This window comes from Amphichorda felina (genome assembly GCF_050947745.1).
Source record: "Amphichorda felina strain 45539 chromosome Unknown scaffold_1, whole genome shotgun sequence".
NCBI lineage: Eukaryota > Fungi > Ascomycota > Sordariomycetes > Hypocreales > Bionectriaceae > Amphichorda > Amphichorda felina.
Window position 1 is genome coordinate 4,064,529 of NW_028145049.1, and position 12,973 is coordinate 4,077,501.

Below are 12,973 nucleotides of genomic sequence, written 5' to 3' on the forward strand. Positions count from 1 at the left end.
ACCAGCCAGCTTTTACGGCGCTCTTCCGGGTACGTCGATGGACGACATGCATATTCACCAGCAGTCCCAAGCAGAGGCCAAGGCGTTGAGGCGCCGGAGCATGCACACGCAAGACCCTGCAACTACACTGAAGTTGCAGCCTGAGCCAGCTGCAAGGGGAGTAGACACAGATCCCAAGGCGCTGCGAGCAGTATCCGGCAACTCGGCACATTCTCGCAGTGGCAGCTCTGGAAGTGTCAACTCCAGCCGTAGCAATCATTCACGCCCCTCGGTAAGTCATGGCGCTTGTTTTCATTGACGTGATACTGTCCAATCTAGTGGGGCGAGGTCGTATCGCTAACCTTGATCAAATCATAGTCCGCCAACCGCAATGCAACAGCCCCCGCCGGCAACCCCTCTTCGGCTCCAAGTGACGACAAGTCCCCTATCAACAAGCAGGAGCAGCCAAAATCTGTCGCAGTCCCCCCGCGAGGCTCTTCCACTGATGTTACCAAGCGCACGCTTAACCCGTCGCCTCTTTCCAAGCCGGCGACGATGGCGACTGATTCGGCCGAAGGCCCATCCTCGTCGGCCGTTTCAGGGCGCAACCTAGATTCGCCTGCGGCGAAGCAGCTGGCAGCTATCAATCAGAAGGGTGGAAAGGCCAAGAGCAAGACGTCGCGTCTGCGGCGTGCGTTTTCTTTTGGCAGCGCTGCGGAACTTCGGAAGGCAGCTGGTGAAGTGGAGCCAATTGAGAGGAATGAATCGTCCAAGCTTCACAAGGAACCGAATGCTGATGAGGCCTACGATGCCGAGCAGGCCCGTATCGCTGAGGCGCAAGAGGCCGCTGGCATTGGCAGCAGCATCTATGGCGGCCGGTTCTTTGGCGGGTCGACCGACAACTTGTCCATCTCATCAACTGCCTCATCGGCTTCGATCATGATTCGGAAGATGGGCCGAGGGATGAAGAAGAGCACCCGGTCTCTGGCTGGTCTGTTCCGGCCGAAATCCGTCCTCGGGGCCCCCTCAACCGATCCTATAGTCCAGGAAGGAAGCCAGGCTGCCGTGTCGATGGTCACTGTTGAGGCTGAGGCCCAGAGAGTCAATGTGTCCGCCGAGCCCCAAAGCAGCGATACCTTCCCCCACCTCGAGAGGAACTCGCTTGATGCCAACCAGGTTCCCGAAATGGGCCATGAGCGAACTGGGAGCTCCGGGACGGACAACTCTCATTCCCGCAAGAGCATTGTGGGTGGCGATAAGGAGCGCGCCGAGGTGCTTGCGGCTGTCCGCAAGGGCATTTTGAAGCGTGAGTGTGCTGAATCTGCAGTATTGGATTCGTCTGCTGACTTTTTGCCAGGCTCTGGATCGTCCAGTCCGTCTTTGCGCCCCGTGGACCGGTCCCCGGATCTGCCTAGTGTCCCGGCCATCAGCGACTCACCCAACTCGAGCGCCCCAAGCACGCCAAATGATGAGGTTCAGCGACACAGCAGGACGAGTTCAATGACGCTCCGAAATGAGGATTACTTTATGAGTGCCTTGAGGCTGCGTCAAAACAGCCAGAGCACCCCCGGAACACCACAAGGTGGCTCGAAGCGAAATGCCACCTTTTCGCCTCGTATTATCTTCTATGATACCTGGCCGAGCCAAGAATATGACCGACGTGGCGAGATTGCTACCTGCAACCGCCTCACGCCCATGCTGGCTCAGCAGATCAAGGAGGAACTCAACACGTTCAAGATGGTTCGTACTACTGGCATATAGGATCGGGTATCGATGCTAACAAGATGGGTACAGGAAATGGAAGTCCACGAAAACTCAAAGATCTACACGCACTTCTTCTAAGTAAGGACGGCAACTCAAGTCATTGAATAAATCCGGCGCACAAGACCATGTATTCGACCACATTTACCATTCAGGCGTTCAGGGACAGCATAGTACGGTGTGACGGCGTTCTTGTCACTTTGCACTTTTACATGTCGTGCGACATCTAGACCACTGAGTCGTATATCTCCCTTAATATTTGCTTTCCAGGGAGCTTGAGGCAGCGGGGCAAGAGAGTGTGGACGGCCAAGGAAGCTGAGGCAAAGCCATTCAGCTCAGGACAGCGGCGCAGATGGCCAGGGTTTCTTTCTGTGTACCTACCTACTGTTAGAGGGGGATCTCCTTGGTCCAGGGCATCTGCGGGAGGCGGAGCCACACAAACAGTCCTCTGCTTTTGTGTGACGGGCATGGAGGAGTATTGGATATGGATGGAATAACTGACACTGTCGCTTGTCCTGGACCGTCCCATATTGGAGGGGTTCATTTATTGGGGGAATACACGAATTGAGCGAGAAATCTCAGCGTTTTTTTTTTCTTTCTAAAAAAAAACCCGCTCCTATACGTGCATAGCTCTCTTATGACGACTTTTTTTTGACTGTCTGGGAAAGAGGTGAGAAGCGGATGCTGGTGTTGCACTGTGTTGCTACGAGCACGAAGTACGTACCTACTGTAGGTTTGCCAAGCAGCAGAAGTACGTAGCCTTGTCAAGTTGTCATCCAGGGTCCAGGAACTAGCGACCCCACACCAACAACGGCTCAGCCTTGCATTCCTCAAGCAACTTTTTTTTCTCCCACCTACAACTCCGCCACCTCGTCACGGCTCCGAATTGACCGAACAGACATCCCCTGATGCGGGGACTTGGCAGTCGCATACCTCTTACCCTCCGTTTCCTTTCTCCATCGCGACCTATTCTGCAGTTTGATCTAGTGCCCCGGTGCTGGCAGTTTGCGACCATGAGCGACGACGCGACGAGAAGCCCTCTGGCGGGCGAGGCAAAGGCCAAGCTGCATGGAAGGGCCTTTTACGAGAGCATCGGGAGCCCCAAGTTTGTCGTCGCGCCCATGGTTGATCAGTCTGAGTTTGTACGTAACCTTTCCTTCAAGTCTCTTCTTTTGCCGTCGTTGGGACATTGGCCACAGCAGAAACGGTGAACTGACGGACTGACTGACCCCATCATCGCAGGCCTGGCGCATGCTCACGCGATCCTTCCTACCGGCTGACGAGCAGTCGAAGCTCCTCGCATATACCCCCATGTTCCACGCGCGCCTGTTTGAGCAGGAGGACAAGTACCGCAGGGCCCACTTCCAGGCCGTGCGCCCGGACTCGGCCGAGCCCTGGCTCGACGGCAACCCGTCCCTCGACCGCCCGCTCTTCGTCCAGTTCTGCGCCAACGACCCGGACCACCTCCTCGCCGCCGCCAAGCACGTCGCCCCGCACTGCGACGCCGTGGACCTGAACCTCGGCTGCCCGCAGGGCATCGCGCGCAAGGGCCACTACGGCGCTTTCCTGCAGGAGGACCAGGACCTCATCTTCCGCCTCGTCAACACGCTGCACAGGGAACTGCCCGTGCCGGTCACGGCCAAGATCCGCATACTTGAGACGCCCGAGAAGTCGCTCGAGTATGCGCGCAACGTGCTGCGCGCGGGCGCGTCGATCCTCACGGTGCACGGGCGCAGGAGGGAGCAGAAGGGCCACCTGACTGGGCTGGCGGACTGGGAGATGATCCGGTACTTGCGGGATAATTTGCCGCCCGAGACGGTCCTCTTTGCCAACGGCAACATCCTGCAGGGGGAGGACATTGAGAAGTGCCTGGAGAAGACGGGCGCGGATGCCGTCATGAGCGCTGAGGGGAATCTCAGTGACCCGGGCCTGTTCGGCCACCCACCGGCCGAGGGAGAGGAGGGCAGGGAGTACTGGAGAGGCAAGGACGGCAAGGGTGGCTGGAGGGTCGATGCCGTCACGAGACGGTACCTGGACATTCTGCACAAGTACGCCGAGGGCAACGAGCCACCGCAGCGTAGGCCGCTCTTCGTCCCCGGCGACGACACGACGTGGGTGGAGGAGGCGGTCAAGGCAGACGGGGAGTCGGACGAGCCGCCCAAGAAGCGACGGAGAAAGGAGGCTGCCAAGGCCGAGCCCCAGAGCCCCAACCTCTCGGGAGTGCAGTCGCACCTCTTCCACCTCCTGCGGCACTTTGTCTCTCGGCACACAGACGTGCGCGACCTGCTGGGCCGGGGCGGCCGGGGCGGTCTCGAGGGCTTCGAGGCCGTACTGGCGGCGGTGGAGCGCAAAGTGGCAGAGGGGCTGATCGAGTACGAGCGGACGGGGGGTCAGAGCTGGGAGGACGAGGTGCGGGAGCTGTACGAGCGCGAGGAGGGCCCGGAGGGGGAGAGCTCGGTGGGGACGCTGAAGCGGTGCAAGAGGCCGTGGTGGGTGGTGCAGCCGATCATCCGGCCGCTGCCGAGCGAGGCCATGGCCAAGGGGGCGATCCGGCCGAGCAAGAAGGATATGGAGAAAAAGAATGACGAGGGGGCGGGTAAGAAGGAGGGCCAGCAGGCTGAGGAATCTGGCGAGAAGAACGATCCCCAGGTAGAGGGGAAGAAGAACGGGGATCAGCTGACAGAGCAGCAAAAGGATATAGCTGCACGGGATGAGCTGGTTTCTGGGTAAATGACAAGAGACCGATAGACCATGTATGGCATTAGCGAGATTTGATTATATAGAAGCCCTTGAAAGGGGATATTTCCAATGATATGATTGAATGTGATATCCTAGACTTGTCGACAAGCAAGCCCTGTATTTCGTTCCGAGATTTACTTAGATTGATAAACCTCCACGTACTCAGCCATGTTGTTCTCTTGATGGGCTTGGTCGGCCGAAGACTGGGGATTGCCCCAAGTAAACTAGGACCAAAATCCCGAACCCGTGGCCGAAGCCTAGCCGACATTCTGAATCACCCCATGGGCTATCGGCACCCCATAGCCTCCGGCACTGGCACTCTGTAGGGTGGCAAAAACGCCATGAGCGACGACCGGATGAACAGTGCTCTGCGCGGCAGTGGCATACGAACCTGTATCGCGAGAGTTCAGCGGAAAGTTACCTCAAGCAGTAGGCGAGTGGCCGTCGGAGAGCTTACCGGCGGCTACTCCATCAGGGGTAAGGCCAGTAGCGCCCAGGGCGGCTCCAGCAATGGCACCTGGTGCAAGAATCGCTGGGGCGCCACGACGCAGCATGATGCATATGGATGCTCGGAACCAAAGGCTTTTGCCTTCGAGATAGAAAACTAGCTCTATCCCTGAGGCTAGAGGGGACATCAACTCACGCCTTCAAACAACACTCTCCAGTGAACCATGGTGGCAATGTACTGGTAGAGGAGTGTTTGAGGAGACGAAGGCAAGATAGCTGTCAAGTCTGCGGTGAGGACTGAGTGGGAGGAGATGGGCCAGAGTGTATCTCGGTTGTCTCCAATCTCGGTTGTCCGATCCCGGCTCCCGCTCACCAGCCCCTTACTTGACTATGACGCTGGGAAAATGCCCTGGAAGTTGATATTCTCCCCACCAAGGAATGTGCTCCAGTCCATTTCACTGAGCTGGTCGTCATACCACCCGAAGAGATCCAGACTTCCCGCTCCTGAGGGACTGGAGAATGAGCCGTCGTAGTCGGCCGTCAGAGCTTCATACAAGGCTGACACAATCTCTGGTGAGCGATCACTGGCTCTCATCCATGGACGCATCTCGGCAAAAGTCTCGAGCGCTTTGCCCAGGCTTGCGCGCCAGGCTGCAACCCTGTCTGTGGCGGAGGTCTGCATGTTCCTGTCTACCGCGAGGGAAAGGAGAGGCGTCATGCACGCCTGGAACAGAGACCAGCCCGCGTTCCAGACGTGGACCCTGTTGGGGGTCCAATAGAGTGCAACGGCATCGATGGTCTCGCTTGCCACGTTGCAGCAGGTGTCCAGGAGCTGCTGCGGCTCGGGGGCGAGGGCTGTAAGATTCTTCCTCTGTCCGTTGGCAAGGTATAGGAACGAGGAGCGGGTGAGGAGCATCCGGGCATTCAAGTATCGCGTGCGCATGAACTCTCGCGCAATGTGGAACCTCGGCGGCGACTGTACCGGGTCTGTCATGGCCGGCGGCAACGACGCATACCACCTGACGAGCTCCGTGTCGAACTCGACAACTTCTTGGATGCTGAGGCGACCAGAGCGCGCAAAACGTTGCTGCATGCGGTCGCATATGAGGCAGAAATTGGAGCTCGCCTGCAGCGAGATGGTCATGTAATCATCCGGCGAAGAGGCGGTTGGGAGCTGGGTATCCATGGTGGTGCTGTCCCACCTGCCACAGGTTGGTCTGCCTTGGGTCATGGCTCCCCAAACGTCGAGGCAAAAGAGGCTCCACCAAGTCCTCCTTCTGGGCTCGACGCGCTCCCGATGCCGTGCCGCCTCCTCCGGGTCAGAAAGATTGGCACGATGGCGGGGCTCGCGGTGCAGGCCAAGGGCGATGGCAACGCGGTGGGCGGCGCCTAGAATGCTGTAAGCCATGTTGGGCGAGTTCCGGTAGTGCAGGTAATAGCCCCCGAGGAGGCACAGGGCTTGTAGACTGTCCATGTTCCCGGCACCCAAGCTCTCGAGGCCAACAAAAGAGCGGGCTTGGCGATAGTACTGCTCATGTAGGCTATCGCTCCCCGAGGCAACGGAGCCCATGACAAAGACCATGTTCAGGAGGCCCTTCCAGGAGGCGTCGTGGCGGTCACCGGCGGCAAATCGACGTCGAAAATCGTCTTCGTCGATGAGTGGGGTGATGGCGTGGACATGGTCGAAGTAAAAGTCAATACAGCGCTGCTCCTTGAGCCTATCCAATGCCGGGTCCCTTTCGAGGAAAGGTATCCCTGGAAGGGGTTGAGAGGGGATGGAAGACCAAGTCTTGGAGCACTGGACAGTGTGATCCTTGGCTGCAGGGCACAGGCGGAAAATGGCCCTGATGACGGCGCTCATGGAACTCATGCCCAGATACGAGCGAACATGGTGGTCCTGCACAAGGCCAATGGCGTTCACATCGTCGCTGGCAACGCTCCCCGCCTGGTCTAGCGACTCGTCCCATCTCCTCTCAGCGGTTTGCTCGCCACTGTCCCCATTCTCGGAGACGGCGGCGGAATCATCAGCATCGCCGGTGGAAGCATACTGGGCCTCTGAAGGGTGGCGGGGGGCCTCTCTCAGGGGGAGTTGGGAGTGGGGAGGGCCCGAAGCAAGCGGGTTTCCTGCGCCGTCGAGCCTGGATGAGACTAGATGGAGCAGTTCAGCCTCGCTCTTGTCAGCGAGGTCGATGAGATTGGCACCGGGAAACAGGGCCTCGAGGATACGGGACTGCGTCTGCAGCTGCTCCGATACCTTTTCGAAAGTGCTTCAGGTACATGGTCAGTCCGAGACTTTTACCTGGATACAGGGAAGCAATGGAAGCAACCCACCTCCTACTGACAGCATTCCTCTTGGAGCGCTGGCGGTAGCCACATGCCTCGGGGCAGCGGTAGTAGATGCAGCTCCCGCAGGGTTGACCGCCGTCACACTTGACCTTGCGACGAGTGCACTCGAGACACGAGCGGTTCACCTTGCGTGCAGCGGCAGACGACGGCTGCATTGCAAAGTTTGCCGAGTCAGCGTCGGTAGTAGGCTGCGAGTTCGTAGACATTGTGGGAAAAAAAAGGGTGAGATACAAGGACTCTGGCTCAAGGGCTGATGTCCCGATGGATTGGCAGCCCCATGCAGCAGCAGCAGCTGTCTAGCGTCTGCGGGGAAGGTAACTTATTTATGAAGGTGGAGGAATATATATTAAGCCAAGGCAAAAGAGTTGGAGGACATATCTGGGCCCGGGGGGGGGGGGGGGGGGAGAACCTGGGGAGAAATTGGATGGTGGAGGGTGAGGTGAGGTGAGGGTGTTCGGAAGGAGTCGTATTGAAAATCTGGGGGTGGGGTTGTAGTGGAAAGCGCACCTGCAGTCTGGCCGAACTCGTACCTGCCAGGGGTGCGTTAGCACCAGGTACCTCCCTGCACTGTCCCTGCAAGCGCTGCACGACCGTTGCACAGGTACCATCGCGTAACGCGCCCAACGCGACTTCCTCCTGCTAGTACGAGTACGGATACAAGTTCCATCCAAGTTGTCAACCACCATCGACCGACTTCGGATCACGCCACACTAAACAAACCAAAGACACTAGACCACTTTCTTCACCCACAAAACACAGCACAGATCTCTCCATGCTACGGGTACGGCCGCAGTTTACAGATATTCCCGAAGCTACGCCCCCATGACTTCCCCCATCACCTCCTTTTCGACATCATCCAACCCCGCAGGCCCATCGTACAGACGCGCATTCAGCGCACTTGTATTCACCTGCCACTTGTCAGCGCTGATGGAGCCAACGGAGCATAATCCGGATATTCGGTCAATATGGCAAACTTACATGTCTTGGCCGCAGGTCTGAGACGCTCTTGGCCCCCAACAACCGCATTGCCGTAGTCGTCTCGTCGACCAATACTGCCGAGCCTGATTAGACTGCTGCAACGAGCATGATTCTTGATTCGAGCTGTCTTACTCTGAAGCGTCCGCTCGACGCCCTGCTGCCCTCCCACAGCCAACCCAAACAGTGGCGGTCTCCCTATGCCGACTGCCTTGGCACCCAGCGCCAGTGCCTTGACCACGTCGGTCCCTCGCTTGATGCCCCCATCTATCAGGACATCGAGCCTCCCCAGAACCTGCGGGCAGAACTTCCTAATCTCCAGGAGCACCTGGATCGGAGGAGCCACCGTGTCGAGTGCCCTGCCGCCGTGGTTGGACAGGATGATGCCCTTTACGGCGGGGAACAGGCTCGCCGCGTAGGCGTCCTCGTACGTCTGGATGCCCTTGAGCACGATGGGCAGATCCGTCTGTGTCTGCAGCCACGCTAGCGTCTTCTTCCAGGTTAGCGAGCTCTCTGTTCCCCAGAGCTGCGGTGGCCCTCCGGCAGCCACCTCGCCCATCTTGAATCGGACCTCTATCTCCCGCTTCCCGGGAAACGGGGCGTCGACGGTGAGCACGATGAACTTGACCTGCGGAACCTCCCTCAGCCGTGCCAGATCCCGCTTGGTCTCCTCCAGGTCCTTGACCACGTACAGCTGCCAGCCGAAAGTCGCCTCCGGACCGCCCTGGACAATTTCCTCGAGTGGAAGGGCTGCATTCTTGCTGATGATTTGCAAGGCCTGGAATGCAGTGCAGGCACCGGCAATGCCAGCTTCTCCAACGGGGTGAGCAAGCGTTGCCAGTGCGGCGGGGGACACGAACAAGGGTACCCCCAGCTTTTGGCCGAGCACCGTCGTGGAGAGATGACACTCGGTACAGTCCACAAGAACTCGGGGGCGGAGCTGGATGGCCCGATAGATCGCCGTGTTCTCTTTCTTGGTGATCTCGTCATCCGTTGCCGACGTGTAGTAGGAGATGGCCTTTGGACTCATGCGCTGCATTGCCAAGGCCTCCATCTCAGCTAGACTGAGGATGTGAGATAGCTCAGGCGTCTCGGTAGGTGGTGACTGGGCTACGGCCGGCCGGCTCACCACAACTGACTCCGGCTTGTCCATGGCGGCTGGTATATTGCGGCTAATAGTAACTGACTGGCCTTGCAGGTTGGGAGGAGTAACAACTTGACAAGTTGTTGGTTGTTTGTATGATTTGGATGGACGAGATGATACTTGGTGGTGTGCACCAAGTCGGGGAGACAGACGCAGGGACGATGCGTTGTTCTCTTGGATAGTCGAGGTCTGACAGGGACTTTGCCAATTTCCCCGAACCACCATGCAGGCATGCACTCCTCACGTCCATGCGGAGTCGAGAGCGGAGTCGGAGGTTGTAAGACGACGTTTCAAACTCCCGTGTTGATTCTCAGACGGGGTTATATGAGCCCATCTCCACAAGTTGGCAGACAACCAACTCCACACCCCACACAACGGCGAGGCCCGCTTCCAGCCGTGCTGGCACCGCAGCGAGTCAGCGACCACAGCAGCCGTCCATTCGTTGACTGGCCTCTGGCTGTCCCCGTGGGGTCCGCCTCTACTCCGCTTCGAGGGGCTCCCGATCCGACTCCGGGTTGAGAGTCCCCCTCCCCGCGCCCCACGATATCGGACGGCGGCGTTGAACCCGTTGTGACAATCGTGAAAACCGACTCGGCCTCAGTCCCGACGACTTCTTCTTAAGTAGACCTTTGGGCTTCAAGGATCTGCCCTGCTTTTACCGCCCGCCCGGACTGTCTGCACTGCACTATAAACACACTTAATCATGTCTCACCAGCGCACCGAGCTCAGCCATGGCTGGACCTTCAAGCAGCACGACGACCCGTCGGGTGAATGGCTGTCGGTGTCCAAGGTCCCCAGCCAAATTCACATGGACCTGCTCGCCCATGATAAGTATGAGAGCCCTTGAGCACCGTGGCCTGACGCAACTAACATGCCTTGACCTAGGATCCCCGACCCCTATGTAGACCTCAACGAGCGTGCTGTTCAATGGGTTGGTGAAAAGACTTGGGTGTACCGTCTATATTTTCAAACGCCATCTCCGTCAGCCCAGTCACCATGCACGACGGATCTCGTCTTTGAGGGGCTCGACACCTTTGCCACTGTCTTCCTTAACGGTACTCAGATCCTCAAGGCAGACAACATGTTTGTCGCCTACCGCGTCAATGTCACGGACCACCTCAAGAATGCTGCACAGGATAACCTTCTTGAGATTGTCTTTGACTCGGCCCTGATCCGCGGCCGTGAGCTGGTCCAGGAGCATAGCCATGAGCACAACTTTCTCGTCAGGCAGACCGAGGCCGGGCGCCTCCCTACAAGAAAAGCCCAGTATAACTGGGGCTGGGACTGGGGCCCCATCCTGATGACGGCCGGGCCGTGGAAGCCCGTGTTCCTGGAGCAGTACGAAGCAAGAGTGGCCGATGTCTGGATCCAGAACCAAGTCAGCTCGGATCTTGGAGAGTGCAGCGGTACCATTTTTGCAGAGGTGGACGGGAAACTGGGCCCCGACGACAAAATCCTACTATCGCTTTCAAAGGACGGTGAGTGCGTCTATGAGCAAGAAGTCTCTGTCGGTAGCCACGGCTCTAGCAAGACGTTGCAGAAGCCCTTCCAGCTATCCAATCCTAAGCTCTGGTACCCTCTGGGATATGGACCCCAGACGCGGTACCAGCTTACCGCAAAGCTTGTTAGCGGCGGTAAGGACCTCAGCTCTCAATCCAAGATGATCGGCTTCCGTCGCACAGAATTGGTCCAGGAGCCGGACGCCTACGGCAAGTCCTTCTACTTCCGCATCAACAACATCGACATCTTTTCCGGCGGGTCGTGTTGGATCCCAGCCGACAGCTTCCTATCCCAGATCTCGGACAAGAGGTATCGCGACTGGGTCTCGCTCATGGCCGAGAGCAACCAGGTCATGCTCCGTATCTGGGGAGGCGGTGTCTATGAGCACGATGCACTCCTCAATGCGTGCGACGAGCTGGGCGTCTTGGTCTGGCATGACTTTCAGTTTGCCTGCGGAAGCTATCCCGCATATGAATCGTTCCTCAAGAATCTAGAGGTGGAGGTCAGGCAGCAGATCCGGCGACTGCGGTCTCACCCCTCCATGATCATCTGGGCGGGGAACAACGAGGACTACCAGGTCCAGGAGAGATATAAACTGGACTACAACTATGACGAGGATAAAGACCCCGAGTCATGGCTCAAGTCGACGTTCCCAGCGCGGTATATCTACGAGCACTTCCTCCCAAAGCTGGTCAGCGAAGAGGATCCGCACATGATTTACCACCCAAGCAGCCCCTGGGGAGATGGGAAGGAGACGGCTGATCCTACCGTCGGTGATATTCACCAGTGGCACCGTGAGCTTCGCCATTCCCCTTGACACATGTATTGTTACTGACCTTCATATAGTCTGGCATGGAAACATGAACAAGTACCAGGAAGTCAACACCCTCGGCGGCCGCTTCGTCAGCGAGTTCGGCATGGAAGCCTACCCCCATCTGCCCACCCTCCACCGCATGGTCAGCGATCCGTCCCAGCGCTTCCCCGGCTCCATGGCCATGGATGCCCACAACAAGGCCATCGGCCACGAGCGCCGCATGCTTTCCTACGTCATCGACAACTTCCGCCTCGGACCCAGCAACGCCTCGGACCTCGCCGCCTACGCCCATCTCACCCACATGGTCCAGGCCGAGACTATGCGCTACGCCTACAAGACGTGGCGCCGTGACTGGGCCGACCGCCGCTGTGGCGGTGTGCTCGTCTGGCAGATCAATGACTGCTGGCCCACCGTCTCCTGGGCCGTCGTCGACTACTACCTCATCCGCAAGCCGGCCTTCTATGCCATCTCCAGAGCCCTACGTCCCCTCGACGTCGGCGTCGTGAGGACCGTTCACAACTGGACGCAGACACACGACTTTGTCGACGTCAACTCGGGTGTCAAAACAGGCCAGGTCGACCACACGCTCCAGGCGCGCAAGGGCACATTCGACGTCTGGATCGCCAGCAGTAAGCTCCAGAACGTCCAGGCCAGCGTCCAGATCCGCTTCATCTCGGTCGGCTCCGGGAAGGAGGTATGCGATGCCGCCACGCACGAGGTCACGGCGTTGCCCAACACGACCACCACCGTCGTCCAGGCACACGGCTGCCCGCCATCGATCCCCGACCCTGATGATCCCACCAAGGTCTTTGATGTGGCCAAGTATGACCCATACGTCATCCACGTCACCCTGTCGGTGGACGGCCGCGTGGTCGCCAGCGACATGGCGTGGCCAGAGCCCATCAAGTTCTTGGACCTCAGTGATCGCGGCGTCGCATTCGACATTTCATCTGAGCAGATTGTGGTCAAGGCCGCGCGCCCGGTCAAGGGATTTGTTTTTGAGGAGATGGAGGGTTTGAAGCTGAGTGACAATGGATTCGATGTCGTGCCTGGCGAGGACTTGACAGTCAAGGTAGAGGGGTGCTTGACGCCAGATAAGTTGAAGTACACCTTTATTGGTGCCCCTGGGGCGTCTATCCCCGTGTCTTAGAGTACGCAGGCCCGATGGCCTGCAGAGTCAGGAATTAAGGAGTCAGTTTAAGTGATACCAGATGCCAAAGAATAAATTCTTCCATTTTACCCGCTGATGACATATTGCCCGTTGACCC

The 12,973-nt window shown here is 58.2% G+C and overlaps 5 protein-coding genes across 5 annotated transcripts; 3 read left to right on the plus strand and 2 right to left on the minus strand.

Moving 5' to 3' along the window:
* Window positions 1–37: 37 nt before the first annotated feature.
* BNI4 (uncharacterized protein) lies at window positions 38–1,821 on the plus strand (the record flags this gene model as incomplete). Its single annotated transcript, XM_083190818.1, has 4 exons — window positions 38–271; window positions 358–1,285; window positions 1,337–1,719; window positions 1,774–1,821. 4 exons carry the CDS (start codon window positions 38–40, stop codon window positions 1,819–1,821), a joined length of 1,593 nt encoding a protein of 530 aa, XP_083054677.1.
* A 932-nt stretch (window positions 1,822–2,753) lies between these two features.
* On the plus strand, window positions 2,754–4,470 carry DUS1 (tRNA dihydrouridine synthase; the record flags this gene model as incomplete). The annotated part of the gene is made up of 2 exons (XM_083190819.1): window positions 2,754–2,882; window positions 2,983–4,470. The coding sequence occupies 2 exons, from the start codon at window positions 2,754–2,756 to the stop codon at window positions 4,468–4,470; spliced, it is 1,617 nt and encodes a 538-aa protein (XP_083054678.1).
* Window positions 4,471–5,314: 844 nt separating this feature from the next.
* Window positions 5,315–7,478, minus strand: ACO1O0_001333 (Zn(II)2Cys6 transcription factor; the record flags this gene model as incomplete). The annotated part of the gene is made up of 2 exons (XM_083190820.1): window positions 5,315–7,193; window positions 7,258–7,478. 2 exons carry the CDS (start codon window positions 7,476–7,478, stop codon window positions 5,315–5,317), a joined length of 2,100 nt encoding a protein of 699 aa, XP_083054679.1.
* Window positions 7,479–8,084: 606 nt separating this feature from the next.
* Window positions 8,085–9,400, minus strand: ACO1O0_001334 (uncharacterized protein; the record flags this gene model as incomplete). Its single annotated transcript, XM_083190821.1, has 3 exons — window positions 8,085–8,180; window positions 8,251–8,324; window positions 8,383–9,400. The coding sequence occupies 3 exons, from the start codon at window positions 9,398–9,400 to the stop codon at window positions 8,085–8,087; spliced, it is 1,188 nt and encodes a 395-aa protein (XP_083054680.1).
* A 694-nt stretch (window positions 9,401–10,094) lies between these two features.
* ACO1O0_001335 (beta-mannosidase) lies at window positions 10,095–12,855 on the plus strand (the record flags this gene model as incomplete). Its single annotated transcript, XM_083190822.1, has 3 exons — window positions 10,095–10,222; window positions 10,277–11,685; window positions 11,738–12,855. 3 exons carry the CDS (start codon window positions 10,095–10,097, stop codon window positions 12,853–12,855), a joined length of 2,655 nt encoding a protein of 884 aa, XP_083054681.1.
* Between the last annotated feature and the right edge of the window lie 118 nt (window positions 12,856–12,973).